This window comes from Grus americana, chromosome 2, assembly GCF_028858705.1.
Source record: "Grus americana isolate bGruAme1 chromosome 2, bGruAme1.mat, whole genome shotgun sequence".
Classification (NCBI taxonomy): domain Eukaryota; kingdom Metazoa; phylum Chordata; class Aves; order Gruiformes; family Gruidae; genus Grus; species Grus americana.
The window spans coordinates 67,250,790-67,266,991 of NC_072853.1; the positions used below are offsets into that span (position 1 = coordinate 67,250,790).

The following is a 16,202-nucleotide window of genomic DNA, read 5'->3' on the forward strand; positions in this document are numbered from 1 at the left end:
GTGAAATACAGATTGTTTTGCTCTTCTTCCCACCCCCTGAAATAGTTCTGTGTTAGAAAATGTGATATATAGTGCTAGATACACAGAAAAATAGTGCTGTGAAATTAGGACATCACATTCTGTTTACAGTATATAGGCTGAAACATTGTGTCTTCTAGGTTTTGATTGCTTTCAGCAAGCAATGTCTGCCATTCATGCTCATTAACAGTTTGCAAGTACAAATAAGTCAGCTGCGGATGGAATATTATGACGGCTTCTTCTCTTCAGGACTTGATGCACTTACATGTAAATAACACTGAAAAAAAAATCCAGACATTTGGTACTTACATATGTCTAATTGTCCAACATGTTGGATAAATATTACTCGAGACTCTTTTCGGTAAATTATTTCTGTGGAAGATAATGGGTAATCTTACTACATTTGTTATTGCAAAGGCTACCTAACTAAATTTGTTATTACAAGTGCAGAGTAGTGAGCAATTAATGCTTCATTTTGAGTCTTCTCAAATGGAATTAATCAGGCTTGCATTTTCTATATTGAAATTGTTGGAGAGAAGACTGAAAAGCCCAGAGCAGCTGCAGAACTCCAAAAGAATGAAGGGCTGAACTTGCACTGAAGATACTATATTGCCCCAGCTTTGCTTCCATCTGTGAATACAACATCTGCTTTTCAGGAAGTGAAATGAGAAACTGCATAAATCAATATAAAGATTGTTTCTATTTCCAAGTGTAGTCCAGGGCATTGTATTTGTGTAAGAGCATTGACAGTAGGGTTCCATTACTGGTAGAGCGCAATTTTAAATTCAACATCATGATTAATGAGGAAGCTAAAGGAAAAGATATACTGGATTATGTCATACTTTAGTGTCCTTTCATGATAATTGCTAAGGTAAATGACATGTTACTCATCCCAGTACTCACTAGCATATCCAGTAATTATGATACATATATCTATGTATTAGTAAATAAAATGGTTTTTTTTCTGACAATTTTATCATGAATGCTTGGATGAATGCTTTGAATATTCTTCTTCTTTAGATTACCATAGTCTCCAGTACTTGTATAATGTCCATTAATCTCAGGTAGTATTCATATACTCACTTCCTGTATGAGATCCTAACTGGTAATGCAAAGAAAAGAATCACGGATTTTTTACAATTAGATATGAAAAAATCCACCAAACCTTGGCATCAATAGCAAGCATTGTTGGTGTTTATAATTTATTCTAAACAAACATGCCATATAACAAATTTGTACTGAGGTGTTCAGTGTCACCCATGAATTCCCTTTTGCAGCAACAAAACCTTCCCTAACCTGTCTTTAAGTTATTGTTAGTCGCTAGTACTGCTCCACTCTGGAAGCACGGTCTGTATTCTCATCTCCAGTGTTTAGTACTTGTGAAAACAATGGGATTCAGTTGGGATGTATCTCTTTCTAGAGTGCACCACATCAACTTTCTGCACATGCAAAATCAAACGATGCTTCAGCTCTTCTTTCTCAGTACCATCTTGGGCAGAGTGGTTGGTTTTGAGGCGCCAGGCTCATCGGAGGCCAGCGGTTCATGCATAGAGTAAAGAAGAGAGGCCCTACCCCAAGGACGTGACACAGACTAAGCAAGCGTTGTTACAAAAGCTTAGCTTGGAAGGAAAGCATAAAGGAAGAAAAACTACACTTAACAATTTTGCACCATGCAATCAAAACAAGTTTAAAGGCAAAGTTGTTCTTGGTTGTGTCCAATACTTATTACATATCAAGCATATAAAAAACATCACCATGGTTTAAAATGCGTTTACATGTGTGCACACATTACAATCTCACCCTCCAGGGAACTACTATGTTTTCTTGAAAGTTTATAGCTCACAATTACCAGAGCCCAATGACTTACATTTTCCTAACTGACTTCCAGGAGGCCAGTTTTGTCTGCTGCCTCTCGACGAGCCACAGCATTCCAGCTCCCTCATTAGACTGAAGACACATATGCAAACGAGTATCTCCAAAGTTGCCCTAACTCCTTGGTGGAAGTGATGGGATACTGAAACATGAAATAACGAGAAATTTCACCAGCTGAATGGTTCACAATCCTCTGTGCCTTTCAGGTGGTGCAGCTCTTCCCTCCGACAGTAAATGGGAGGGCCAGGGCTCAAATTCTTCTGGCAATGTGAACGATCTTTGAAAATTTTGCCAGGCCCCGCTCTGGGTAGCGCAGCACTAGATGCTGAATTTCCATACTGTCTTGAAGGAGCCTGAAGTGATATCCAGGCTCAAGGAGACAGGCAGGAACGTGAACTTCATTTTATCTGGGAAGACAGGAAGAGTGAAAGGGGCATAATGATCGTATGTACATATTTCTTTGTATTTGAAAAGAAACACTTCTGCTGTTAATGAAAACCAATCAATTAGATCGAATGCTTTCCCTCCGAAAGGCTCCCTCATATAAACCCATGGCTGCAGGCTTCAGCGTGCAGGATTTACTTCCTCCCCTGGCTCAAATGATGGAAACTCATCTTCTGTTTTGTTTCTTTTGCCTGAAAACTAAGCAGTACACGCAAGCCTTTGATCAAAACTGAATGCGAAAAACAATTCTGCCACTCCCCCTTTGCACGAAATAGTGCTTACTCACAGAAATATTCCTTTTGAAGTTGCTTTGTAGATACCAGAGAAATACATGAGTCCGGAGGGCTAAGAGATACTGTACTTGTTGAGCAAAGGCCATATTCTGATGTCACCAGATATGGTATTTCTGAATAGTCTTTTATGCAGGGTTTTATTTCAGGGTTCTGTAAGTTTCTTTTTTTCTTTTTTTCTTTTTTTTTTTGGGGGGGGGTGGGGTGGGTGGTGGTATAAAGAGAACCTCAGGGATTCCAGAGGGATTTTTGAGAAGGGCAATTATGAGTCCTAAAAACACCAGTGGAAAGAAATACTGATTCACTAAACAATACAGTTAAAGACAGAAGACACATTAACTGTCTGCATTTTCCTCCTAATATTCATAAGACAAGAACGAGTATATCATTTCCAGAGTTTTAAAATAGCTACTTATTTAGATCACCAGAAAATGGCCCCATCCCACATAGGATGCAAAAACCCAGCGATCCACTATTAAATGAAGCTGTTCCAGATAAACCGCGAGCCAACTGACCCTGGAAATTTAGTACCCAAGTTGCGTGACTCGAAAATCTGTTCAAAGCAAGGCATGGCTGCAGGCCTTGACTGTTGTACTTTAGTAACCATAGTAACATGGTCTCTGGAGACCTAATGCTAGTGAATTTTCCTTTATTTCAAGGAAGAGTAATAAGAGAAATGTGGCTTGGAACTTGTTCTCTCTCTTTTTTTTTTTTTCCTTTTTTTTTTCCTCTCCTTATTTTTACTATGCCATGACCTTGACCAAAATATCTTTGAAGTATTTGCTGGCTGATTTTCTGCTATGGGACCAGAAAAAAATATCAGGATATATAAAGGATCTTACCAAAGGAAGTCCTATCTTCCTCAAAATATTTGCCTTCATTCCCAAAGAGAACCACTTGACTAATAATGTTTCGAAAACTTCTTAATGGAAGGAACTGATAACTTTCATCTCACAGCTACTGCGGGCACCAGAATAATGTCGTACTTTCTTTGAACTGACAGATTAATTGTTTTTTGTTTCAGTAGCAGGTGCAGCTTTTCGTGAGTACATAATTGGATGTACATGTTTTTTCAAAAGAACACAGGCCCCTGTCTGGTGCCAAGCTCTTCTTTTTTTTCTTTTTTTTTTTTTTTCCATTTGGGAAAAAAACCCCACAATTTCATTTTTGAAGTACAATGTAGAAAACTCATGTAAGTGTTTTTAAAAAGCCAAATACAAACAAACAAATGTTCACAATACATACTTAAGTCTGTTTCACATGTTTCAGCTATTATCCTGGATTGAAAATTCCGTTTGTCATTGAATCCATATGGTTTACCAAATGGCAGTTTACAACCATGTATTTTTTGCAGATTCAAAGTTAGTTGGTTTTTGTTGCAAAAGTTTTAATGTCCACGCTAATCTCTGTCTGTGTGTGTGTTTCTATGTCTGTGTGTCCCTGTGTGCTTGTATAAGTATATGCAAATTGCTAAAAATTGTGATAGGATGCAAGTGGACTTTGTCACTTAAAACACACCAGTTGTACACAAAGCAAATAACACCGACATTGAGCCGTGGAGTTCGGTTATTTCCTCCTCTAAAACCAAGAGCCCTATTTTAGGCTTTCCATCATTTCTACTGAAAGGAATGAAGTGAAACGAGGAGAGCTGCTTTTACTTCTCTGTGCTGTTCCCTCTGTGCTTTGGGCAGACACGTGCTTATATTAGTGAGCGCAGACTGCATGGGTATGAGGCTGGTCCGAGCCCTCTTTCCCTTTTCCTCCCCCCTGGTTATCGATAACCCAGGCAGATGGCTGCTGCGGTTCCGACACAGCACATCCGTGCAGCCTCCCATTCACTGGCAACAAGAGAAAGCTATCACTGGGAATTTTGCTTCAGTAACTGAGAATGTTTAAAATCTTAAGTGGAGCCATATACTTTGTTGTCCTGTTTAATGTGAGACCCAGTAACTTAGAACAGAAAAGCTGGGAATAGTTTTTGTTCGTTCTCATGGACCAAAGCTGTCTCTCTCTTCCACTCAGTCTAACAAATCACTAGGATTCTGGCCAGAATAATGGAAAATCTTTATGCAATGTTACTGTAAAGGGCTTGAGTATGGAGTTGTATATGATACCTGAGAGATTTATCTGAGAGGTCAGAAGAGGTCTTTTCCTACTAATTTGCAGTCACTACTACCCACTGGTTGTGAAGTTTTACTCGTCTCTTCTTAGTGTAGTTGAAGCAGCAGGTTTCCCAGCTAAAATGAGGTTTAGACACATGGAATTTGTGTTAATCCTCAATAGCTTCATGTGGCTCCATAAAAGTTGTTGTTGCACCAAAGTGGGTTTTGCTTTTCCTGCCTGCAGGGCAGAGCATCTGATGTCATGCGTTTGGGGTGATGCTTAGTTAAGAGATCTTAACTCAGAAAAGGACATCAGCATTTTGAGAACAAAGGAAAGACAATGCAGGGGAAGTATGTAATTCTCTTCATTTATGCACCTTCCTCAAATCCGTACTCCTTTCTGGCTTAACTTAAACACGTGGTTCCTTGAACTTTTTCTCCACTATTTCTTTCCTCTTGCTCTCTTCCACCTTTCCTTGATATCTCCTCCAACCTCACAGATGTAGTTGCCAGTCCACTGATCTGAGCCCTTAGAAATACACATGGTCCCATTTCCCCTTCCCATTTTTACAAACTGCTGCACCTGGTCCAGCCCAGCTCTGGGTTTGTGTAAAGAAAAAACTGCCTGCCTTCCACTGTGGGGGTAACAAGTTTTACATCTTAAAGGTAGAGACTGATCTCCTAGGGTATGTGTATCGGCCTTAAGAGTATGTACCCATATATTGGATGAAGAAGATTCATTTTTGAATAGGAGTATTTATTTCTTGATTCATAAAAACAATTCTTGGCAAAGGCAGGTGCTCCCCCATCTATTTCCTACCGGGGCTGAAAAACTCCCCCTCGCCTGCAGGACAACGGAAGGCACATTTTGAGGACATTCAGCATGATACTGTGTGAGATTCTTTGATCATATTCAGATCTCGTGGTCATTTTCTAAGCCTTCCTAGATAGGGCTTGGTGCATTAATTTGCATAGCTTAAGAACATTTCTTTAATGTGCTTAATTTCTACCTGCCCCGACTGCACGAGCAGGACTGGAGGCCTTTTGGAACGTGCATGGTAACAGCCACAGACATCCGCATGAAGGAGCTCCCTTAAATGTCTAATGGTTATCTTTGTGGAAATTTTTAGTCTGTTCAAATGAAAAGGCCTGCCAGATGTTCAAAATGTTATAAAATTCCTAACATCACATCACCGATGGTTTCATCGCTGTGAAGATGAGCCCAAAGTGACAAGATGCCAAAAATGCTTTCTTCTCTCCACTTGACATTGGAAATGGCTATGACAGATACTATCTACGGAGGCTCCTCTCAGTGCCATGAAAAGCACAGATGTGAAGATGTAGAAATCTTGACACACCATCTCCTGGTTAATGAGGTGCTGGGACGAATTTGGGCATTATTTAGAACAGAAAATAGCACCAGTCCAGCAACTCCTTGTGCTTGAACAGTCGGCAGGGATAACTAGTGTTCAACACAAACCCAACTAGGCAGTGACAATGCTGTTTCTGGAAAGGATCTGTATCTATGGAGCTGACCTGGAGCTGAACACGCTTTGCCCTTTACTATTCTTAGTGATGACTCATGGTTAGCATTGACTTCATTGAATCAGTTGCTGCTACAGCTTTTTCCAAACGTAGTTGAGCCATTGCGGTCTCTCCACTAGATTTCTCCAGTCACCGTTTCACAGGTTCTTGGAGGCCCAGAACCATGTATGGTCCCACTGGGCCACATTTCCAAAGGTGCTCCACATTTATGATTGGGGCCAAATCGACTGAGGAGGTCAGCCTATTGTGCACTGAACTGTTGAAACTCTGCCCACCATTGTCACAGTGGGAACAGGCTTCGAGCAGTCTTGGAAATCTGGTCCTTATTTAGGAACCAAAAAGAGAACCAAGCTCAGAAAAATATGGTTACTGAGCAATTGAAAATCTGCCCTCATTGTGCTTCAGGATTAACTCAGGATTAGTAGGCACATCGCTACAACAGTAAATAAGAGAAAGATGAAGCAAGGATAATAATAATATAGCAATATTTCATCAGCAGCTATTTGAACTGTAATCTCAAAAGACCTCAAAGCCATCACATGAAAGGATCGTCTAAACTACCTTGGAACGCAAGTCTGCTGGAGTGAAGATATCTTACTGAATCTTTATCAAGGGAAAAGAGGCAAAGTTAGTCAGTTTGCAGCATGATGGATCTTAATGTTTGCGTCATGTATTTCATTTAATCCTTACTTTTATTTTTGGATTTCTCTGGTTGCTTTCCTTGCATCACTGAGTCTATGAGAATTAATTTAGCATTTTTCTAGACTAAACATTGGTCTATATCAGTGAAGTATTTATTGTCTACTTTTTATAGTAATTGCATTTATGCTATTATGCTATGTATGTATTTTTATAGAAGCTTAAGAAAATAGCCATACTTTAAAATACACGTTGGGTTTTAAAGTCATAGCTACAACACCACATGTATTTAATTTTCTTGTTGGATGTTATTGTATTATCCATATGTATCAATGCATATAAATTCAAAGCAATTATTTTGGAATGTGACGTTTTAAATTAAAAGCAAAAAAAAATAGTTGACACTTGCTATTAAACATTTAATTATATGAATTAATGACAAAATAAAATTTAAAGTGGATAATAAACTAGTAATGTAATATGGTAGTTACACTGTAATTAGCTATCCTACCTTTTTTTAAAAAGGAAAAAAGCATGTTCCAGATTGTTATTCATTTTTTCATGTTAGGAAAAAAAGGCCTTTCTGCAAAAATTCAATGTCCAACTTTTTTTGCAGAGTGATTTTTTTTTTCATATCTAGAATATTCTTAAATTTATTACATCATATAGCCATTTTACTCTTTACTTTCTGTTTATCTTTTTAATTATTTTCTTTTCCCTTCTTTAGTCACTGAATGGTTTTGCATTGGTGGTGAGTGCAGATGGAATGATATTTTATGCGTCATCGACGATTGTCGACTATCTAGGGTTTCATCAGGTAAATATATTAACAAACATTTAGAATACTTATTCACTGTCATTGTAATGACTTTCTTGTAGTCAGTCCTGCTAACTGGCTTTCTAAAATGCAGCACTATATGTTGTTTCGCCTTATGCTTCTACTGCTGATTAGACATACACTATTACTGAATTTAAGTTATTTTACTATGCCACTTCAGACTAATTTTTTTTTTTTTTGTAATCTGACAGGTGAAGGTGAATTCCTTGTAATGTTGTTCCGTTTGTAAAGCTTTTGTTAACAGAAACACAATCTATTATAAAAATAAGATTTAGCAAAAAGTTTCCTTTCAATTTCACTACAAGATGCTGCTATTCTAGACTGGTTGCCTGTCTATAATATTATATACATTTATTACAATATGTTGTAATATATATAATATATTGTAAAGTCCCAGAATAACAGAATCATGCAATTGGAAAGGACCTCTGGACGTCATCTAGTCCAACCTCCTGCTCAAAGCAGATCCTGTTAGAGCAGGTTCATCCAGGACTCATCTAGTCAAGTATTGAGTTTCTGTGACCGCTCTGGAAGACCTGTTCCAGTGTTCAGCCACCCTGATGGGAAATTTTTTTCGCTTATATCAAGTGCCAGTTTCTCATGTTGCAACTTATGTCTGTTACTTCTTCTCCTCTCACTTTGTTCTTCTGAGAAGAAGGCTTTGTCTTCTCTACACCCACTCATTCAGATGATGTAGGCAGCAGTAAGTTCTTCCTGAAGTCTTCTCTTCTTAAGGCTGAACAAACCCTGTTCTTCTCTCCTATCCTGATATGTCATGTGCTCCAGCCCTCTTAAGTGTCTTGGTAGCACTCTCCTGGTCTCACTTCAGTATGCTAATATCTTTCTTTTCCTGGGCTACCCAAAATTAGAGAGAAATTTGCCTTTGTTGAACTTCTTGAGGTTCCCGTCAGCCCATTTTTACAGCTGGTCAAGGTCTGAGGGGCTGTCCTGCTCTCCCCAGCTGATGCCCTCTGCAAACCTGCATATGCACAAAAGAGTTAAGAATAAAAAGAATCATCTTGGGATATGAAGCCAAAAAGCAGATGTGAAAAACAGGGACCTCTGAAATAACTTTCCCCAATCAATCTTTGCTCTGAAGGTATCTTACACCAGTCATTATTTTAAGGAAAGTATCAACCTAAAGATAAGCGTCTGCCCCACTACACTTACAAATTAAACATTTCTTGTAATTGTTTCAGACTGATGTAATGCACCAAAATATATATGATTACATTCATGTGGATGATCGCCAGGATTTCTGTAGACAACTGCACTGGGCCATGAATCCTCCCCAGATGTTGTCTGGACAGCAACTACAGACAGAAACAGGTGGGATTGTATATGTTGATTGGAAACATAGGCACCACTGTATAAAGTTAAAATTGCACTCCACCTACACTCATGTCTGTTCCATGTCCAGTCTTTACTGGAAAGCTGCATAGTGGCCACTTATAATGTTTTCATTCCATAGATGGCATTTCTTCCTGATCCTTGACATTTATAAGGTAGTGTGTGATATTGAGGTTAGAAAGCTGACTAGTGTACCCATGGATATTCTTATCCATGCAGAATGAACAGCATCATTGTTCATCCCACCAACCTTTTGTTCATACTGATCGGGACATTAGTATTTTTCTCATTATTGCAAAAAAAAACCCCACACAAAACATTTCTGTACAGTACCACAGCAGCCACATCACTTTCTGCCGTTTGTTTTCCCATGCAAAGTTATGTGGATAAGAGTTTTCAGAGGAACAAGTTGGTTTAGCAATGCATTTTTTTCCTCGTAAGGCTGTATTTCCCTAGGATGGCAGGTGGATACGTGTTCTCAAGGTTTCTCCTGCGTGAGGTGTTAAGCTGAAATGCAACTATAGAATACACAATGGGGTTGAAATTCTAAACTTTATAAAGAATTATTGATCCCAGCAAAATGTATGCATTTCACCTGGAAGTGAGGAAGTAATTGAGGAAAGAAATTGAGAAAGCACAGTCTCCAGAAGAGTGGGGAGAAACTGCCAAGCAATCCTTCAGCAGCCTTTATGAAGTCCTCTAGGAACACAGTCACAAAACTTGGGTACACTTTCTTGCAGCTTCTGTGTTTTGCAAGAGTCTTACAGATATCTGAGGAACTTTGCAAGATTTTGTAGGAAGTACACAGAAAACTAAACAATGTGTATGAATATTTCAAACTATTAAAAGTTACAAACATTTGGAATTTTCAACAATATATACAGTGGAGAATTTCAGTTCCTCAGTTCATACTTCTGCACAAATACTTGTGTCTTTTGGGAAATAAGTATTTCAAAAGCTATGCACTTGTAGTCCAAAACTGGAAAATGCTTCATTAAAAATAAAGGAGGCAACAGCTGAACATTAGCTAATCAGCCACTGTTCATTTGGTTTTTTCCTTGCATTAGCATTTCTCCTTATTTTGTTCCTTTTTCTACTGTATTTTCTGTGATCTCTGAACTCAAAACCAGCAACATCTGTTACCTTGCTTTGCATCATTAAAAATCACAAAACTCAGGAAATAAAAAAGTCAAAGTTTCTGAAGAAACTCACCTGAATGCCATTGTAGAGCTTTTCTTTTTTCTTTTTTCTTTTGGTAGAGCATGTGCAGATGTATCTATACATGACAGAATTTAATATTAGCCCTTCCATAAAGTAATTTTTAGAAATTTCCATAAGAGCTGCTTCAATTGGCTACAGAACATTTTCATTCTTTCTTAGTGTGATCTGATATGTATTGCCTCCACTGTTGTTCCTAGGAGAAGAATATATTCTCAGTAAATTGTTTAAAGCACAAGAGAATGACAGCACGACAACAGATTACTCTTCCTTCTTAACTCGTTGTTTCATCTGTCGAGTTCGCTGCTTGTTGGACAGTACTTCTGGCTTCCTTGTAAGTATATTTTCACTTAGAGAACTGTAGTCATGACATACTAGATTTTAATTACTTCATATGAAAAATATTTCAACATAAATATTGAACATAAATATCAAACATAAATATCGGGGAGACCCATAGACAGGAGACCCTTTTCAGTTGCTGTGCACTAACAAGAAACACCTAAAGACATTTATTAATATGTATAAAGAGTGATGGGAGAAAAGAACGTTGTAATATTTGTAATTGAAAGAATCTATAAACTTTTATGTTTTAAGCTCTTTTGGACAACATCTGCCCTCGATTTGTAGTGGGCCTAGCACAAGGGCAGCAAGCCTGTGTTTCAACCATTAACATTTAAGCATGAAGTATTTGCTTTAAGGAACAGGAATAATAATGATCCATTTTCCCTTTCTGTAAAGGCTCCATAATTAGAAAGTCTCTCACACAGTCCTCAAATATGCTAACTAGGAGTGGCTCATTTCTAGAAGTCACTTCCTCATTTGCTTAGTAAAGACCAATGCTGTTTCTTCTTATGACAAAGTACAACACGTGCAAGGAAAATGAGAGGGTCGGCACGAGCAGGGAAATGCAACTTCTGTCTCAGATGCTCATTTGCTGCAAGACTATGGGTCTGAGCAGCCGTACCAGTTAGTCATTTCTGCATCCCTGTTTTAATCTTGTAGCTCTGGAAAATGCCCAACTCAAATGGACTGATTTTTCTCTGGTCGTTTTGTGATAGGTAATTTTTTCACCGAGAGGCAGCAGCTTGCTATTAACTTGATCTCTGCCTTCTGATTATATGGAGATTTGAGGCAAGGATGGATGGCTCCTTCCAAGCTATGTACTTTGTGTCTGGCTATCTCGGGTGTATCTTTTCCCTTGGCGTCTGCCTGCACAGCCCTTGGGTTGTGCCAGTCCATACATATACATCCCAGAGAAAGTGCAGGGCAAGAGGAAAGAAACTCAGGAACCACTTCACTGGAGAGAACAGAGCACGGAAAAATCATAGTTCCAGCTTCAGAGTGAGGTACAGAGGAAATGGCTCTTTGCACCACCACACGTGGCCCGTCTCTGTGAACAGAACATAATGCAGAACTTCTACTTGAAGTACACAGGAGAGAAAAACACAAAAACCAGCCTCAAATGTCTCAGTTTACTGTTGATAGTACCTCCATTCACCATGCCTCTGAAATGGTTTAAATTGTATTAAGATAATGAAATTCCTAGTTTTTCTCCCTGTTTCAAATCTCGTTTTTGTGTTAAAAAATGTGGTCCATAGGTTGTATTAGCATTTGAAATGTTTATATGCTAAATGCTTAAGATAATTCTATTGGTTTTTTTTGTATAACAGACAATGCAGTTCCAAGGCAAACTAAAGTTTCTTTTTGGACAAAGGAAGAAGTCCTCATCAGGAACAGTGCTGCCACCTCAGCTGTCCTTATTCTGCATAGTGGTACCACTTCTGCTCCCTTCCGTGACAGAGATGAAGATGAAAAGCCTGCTTGTGAAAGCAAAACACAAAGCTGATGATGCAGCAGCAGCGAATACAAAGTATTTTCAAATTAATCTTTTAGCAGTTAGTAAAGTATACCATGGCCTTCATGTTTAAGCATGTAAAAAGCACAAATTAGGCTAAATAACTCTCTATTTTAAAACTGGATTTAAAAAACTGGATAAAACTGGATAATTTATCTGGATTTAACTATATAATACATGATAACTATGTTATATTATTGTTATTATAATATCATATAATAACATACCATATCATATAATATCATGGAATATATTGTACTTTACATATAATACATATTAAGTATTATATTACCTTATCTATAATTTTATATAAAAACTAGAAAGTTAGGATATCTTCCTAACCTTCGGAAGTTACCAACGCAGTAAGTCATACTACTAGTTGTAAAAGTAGAAAAGAAAAAGTATGTTCACTGAGAGTTTTCAAATTTCAGTATCTCCTGGTAGCACAACTATTTGGACTTGGGCATTTTGGTAGCAAACAAAGGAAAAGGAAAACTTTAGAAAGCTAAATGCGTGTGTGCGTGTTCACACAGAGTCAAATGAGATTTATTTGGTGTATGTATTTATCTTACAACAGAAGGATTATCAACACAAAATTCTACAATTGCATCAAACGGCCTGGGGCTGATCACTCGGTAGCAACCACAGAAGATCAGGACAGATTGTGTTCAGACTCATTTGCTTCCTAACACTTATTTTCGTTACTCTTCTATGACTGAATTTTAGTTGATGTTTGGGGCTAGGATTATGTTTTCCCTTATTTGGTTAAATATAACCTTACAGCAATGAGGTCCGTTGCTGTGAAGCAAAATGCTCATCAGTGTGACTGGCAGCATCATAATTTGGCTTTTTATTAGAATATGCTTGTGCATGTGTGGATTTACTATCCAGACGTGTAGTGTGGTTCCAGCCCATACATCCTTTTGACAAGAATTAAATTACTGGAAGGCTGATATAATGGACCATGCGGGCTTTTGGAACAGAGTTGGAAAGTTGTTTCCAGCTGCTAGTTCTTCAGTGGCCCAGGTGAAATTAGTTGATGATCAGAATTCAGCTCTTGGAAGAGAGATGCTTTACTTAAGTTTTACTACCTGACTGGACAGTGGACAAGGATTTGACAAGAATGAAGTGGGCACTTAACTTCAGTGTTTCCTTTGGTTCAGGCCTGAAGCATGCTGGCCAGGGATGGTTGGCAAATTTATACAGTCATTTCTTCTCTGATGGTCTTAATAAAGGGAAAAATTTGTAAAGCGGTGTTATGGACTTTGCACCTTTTCCAAGCCCTAATATGCATTTTGCACTAAAGACTGGAAGAAATTAATTCAAATCATATGATGATTATTGCAAATTGAAGTCATGCTAACTCTTAAGTGCATTGCTGGTTAGTGTGATGTACATACCTTGAATGTACCTTGAATAGACAGAGCAGAATATACACAGCATTTGTCTCAATTCAAGCTGAAACGTATTATTCTAGATATAGTAAGTAATGAGCAGAATATTCCTAAACATAAATATTCCTTTTAATTGAACGCAGAATTCCAATCATATACTAGTTTGACCAAGTGAATGATGTAGGAAACATAGATAATTATTTAGTGTTAGATACGATATATTTAAACTGTAAGTCTTTGCTAATTGAAGATCACAGCTTTCAGAGTTTGTGGGTTTATTGTGTTGTCATTCACTGACAAGGAATTTTCCACATTTTCTGTCCTCTACAGCTCCAGTTCAAAAGGTAATTCAGGTCTGTGTGAAGCAGCAGAATTATATGGAAGAAACAGTCATCATGAAGGTGCAGCTTTCACTAATGTGTTACAGATTGCTGAGAACCAAATCAAAGGTGTGTCTGCTAAGTACTTCTGGATTATATACAGTTTATGGAAAAAGAATCTTGTTTTTTTCTTTTCTCCTGTTAGGTCTTCCATGATTTGGTCCCACTGATGTCTTTTTCTTCTCTCTAAAACCCCTTCTGTAAAAAAATGCAAAAAAGAATTGACCACCTCAAAACATAGTACTGAATTAGTCTGCTATTTTGGAGCAGGCAGAAATACTGTGATGCCGAATTTAGAGATATATAAACAATCACAGTAAATAAGAATACTCAAAGTATGCTTTCCTAAATATGGCAGCACTGAATTTAACAAGATTATGTGAAAGTCTTAATAATAAATTACCATCTCTATCCCTCTCTGAGGAAAACTGAATAATATGTTACAAATGCTAGTTTTTCCATAAGATCAGAAAACAGAGGAAAATTAGAATATATTGTATTTAAAACTCATGATTTGCTTGCAGCTTTGACTCGCTTTTCCAGTGTTGGCTGTGGCAATATTATGAGAGTCTCTGCTGTGTTTCAGATTTTACAATAGATAAAATTTTGATGCTGAGTCTACCCCAATGGGCAATTTCTTGAGTAGAGTTGTACTCAGCCTTCTGTCATACCTGCTGGAAACCTTTAACTTCTTTAAAACCATTCCTCTGTCATAACCCCATTTTTCATGAACATTTTCTTGTTGGTATAGTACTATTACTGAGAGGGAAAAATTATAGTGAACTCATAATACTGAAAATTCCTTGGTTACAGTTTAAGTGCCTCATTAGTCTTTTCAAATTTTATTTTTTAAATGTAATTTGCTTCATCTTGTGACATACTTTAGCTTGTACTTTCCTATGCTGATGATTCCAGAGCAGCAAACAAACCTGTGAACATTCACCCGTAGTTTAGGTAAGAAAAAATACCAAATACTGCTTGTATTAAATTAGATTTTCTTTTAAATTGTATAGCAAAGAATAATGGAGAAAATGGCATTTCTCTAGTCAAAGTACAAACAAATGAAGATCACTGGGTCTGGGTTCAAGCTAATGCTCAACTTCTGTATCGAAGTGGTTGTTCAGAATATGTCCTTGCCCAACAGCAAATGTTAAAGTAAGTATATTTTCCAATACTAAATATATATATATTTCAGAAAAATGAATGTATTCTTTGTGTATGAGATCTTTAAAAGGACTGTAGTTACCTAGGAGAAGAGCTGAACGAGAAGGATTTAGTTTACTTATGAAATGGAAATTCATTTTTGTCTTGGATCATATGAAATGGCTGTTATAATCCTAAACAATACTTATTTCTTTTCTTCAGTCTTTTTATTCTTCTGAAGTTGAGCGTACATACATATTAAACCAGAATACTTCAAAACCAAAATGCTTTATTACTAATATGTTTTGACTTTCTTGCACAAAAATATATTTTGGGAGTTTGTTTTACTATGCAGCTGAAACTCTTTGCTGATTTAATGTCCTGGGTTTTCTACTTTTTAACACTTGATTATGTTAAGCTTTCTTTTTTTTTTCTTTATGGATGACAGTTGAGCTCATGTTTTTCATTGTGGATATACAACATAATCTAAACAGGGGTGCTCATATTCATTGTATGTTTGTAGACAGATACATCTAGCTGGCTGTAGGCTTAGCTTTGGAGTGGAAGCTAATCTCACAGATTGGCATTCAAAGAGGACCTCTCCGCTGGGTTTTACCCTTTCCTCCCAAATAGGCTTTTCTTCCTTCCCCCATGGGATTGTCTGTTCCAGTTCCTTTGGGCTTTGTTGAGGTATCTCTTCAAGCTGGTTCAAGGGAAGAGATAAGAGAGTGGACAGAATGAGCAAGGGCCAGGAGGTGTACACAGCCACCATCTGGGCCAGTGGAAAAAATGTGGCTGTTATCACTGTTTTTTTTTTTTCTTTAGGATGCCTTGCAGGTGGAAGAAATAAATGAAAAAGTCTTTGAACTTCTAGAGTAGATATCCCTTGCAGGCAGTGTATCTCCCAGGATCCACATGAATAACAGAAGAGCTCCACCTGAGGGCGGTGGAACTCTTCACCTTTACTGGGACGGCACAAACATCATCTTGCTGTGTGAGGGAATGAAGTTCTCTTAAGGAGCAGATTAAAAGGAGCTGTTTCTTGCATTCAAGTCTCTACTTCTAAATTGCTTTTTGTGTAAATAAGCATGCTCTTTGTTGTTTATTTAGT

The 16,202-nt window shown here is 37.7% G+C and overlaps 1 protein-coding gene across 1 annotated transcript in view; it reads left to right on the forward strand.

Moving 5' to 3' along the window:
- Positions 1 to 16,202, forward strand: part of AHRR (aryl hydrocarbon receptor repressor) — an 86,527-nt gene that overhangs the window by 67,343 nt on the left and 2,982 nt on the right. Inside the window, exons 5-10 of the mRNA XM_054816746.1 lie at positions 7,638 to 7,727; positions 8,948 to 9,077; positions 10,517 to 10,650; positions 11,990 to 12,189; positions 13,899 to 14,017; positions 14,962 to 15,103. Coding sequence (XP_054672721.1) covers positions 7,638 to 7,727; positions 8,948 to 9,077; positions 10,517 to 10,650; positions 11,990 to 12,189; positions 13,899 to 14,017; positions 14,962 to 15,103 — 815 coding nt within the window. The remainder of the gene's footprint in view (positions 1 to 7,637; positions 7,728 to 8,947; positions 9,078 to 10,516; positions 10,651 to 11,989; positions 12,190 to 13,898; positions 14,018 to 14,961; positions 15,104 to 16,202) is intronic.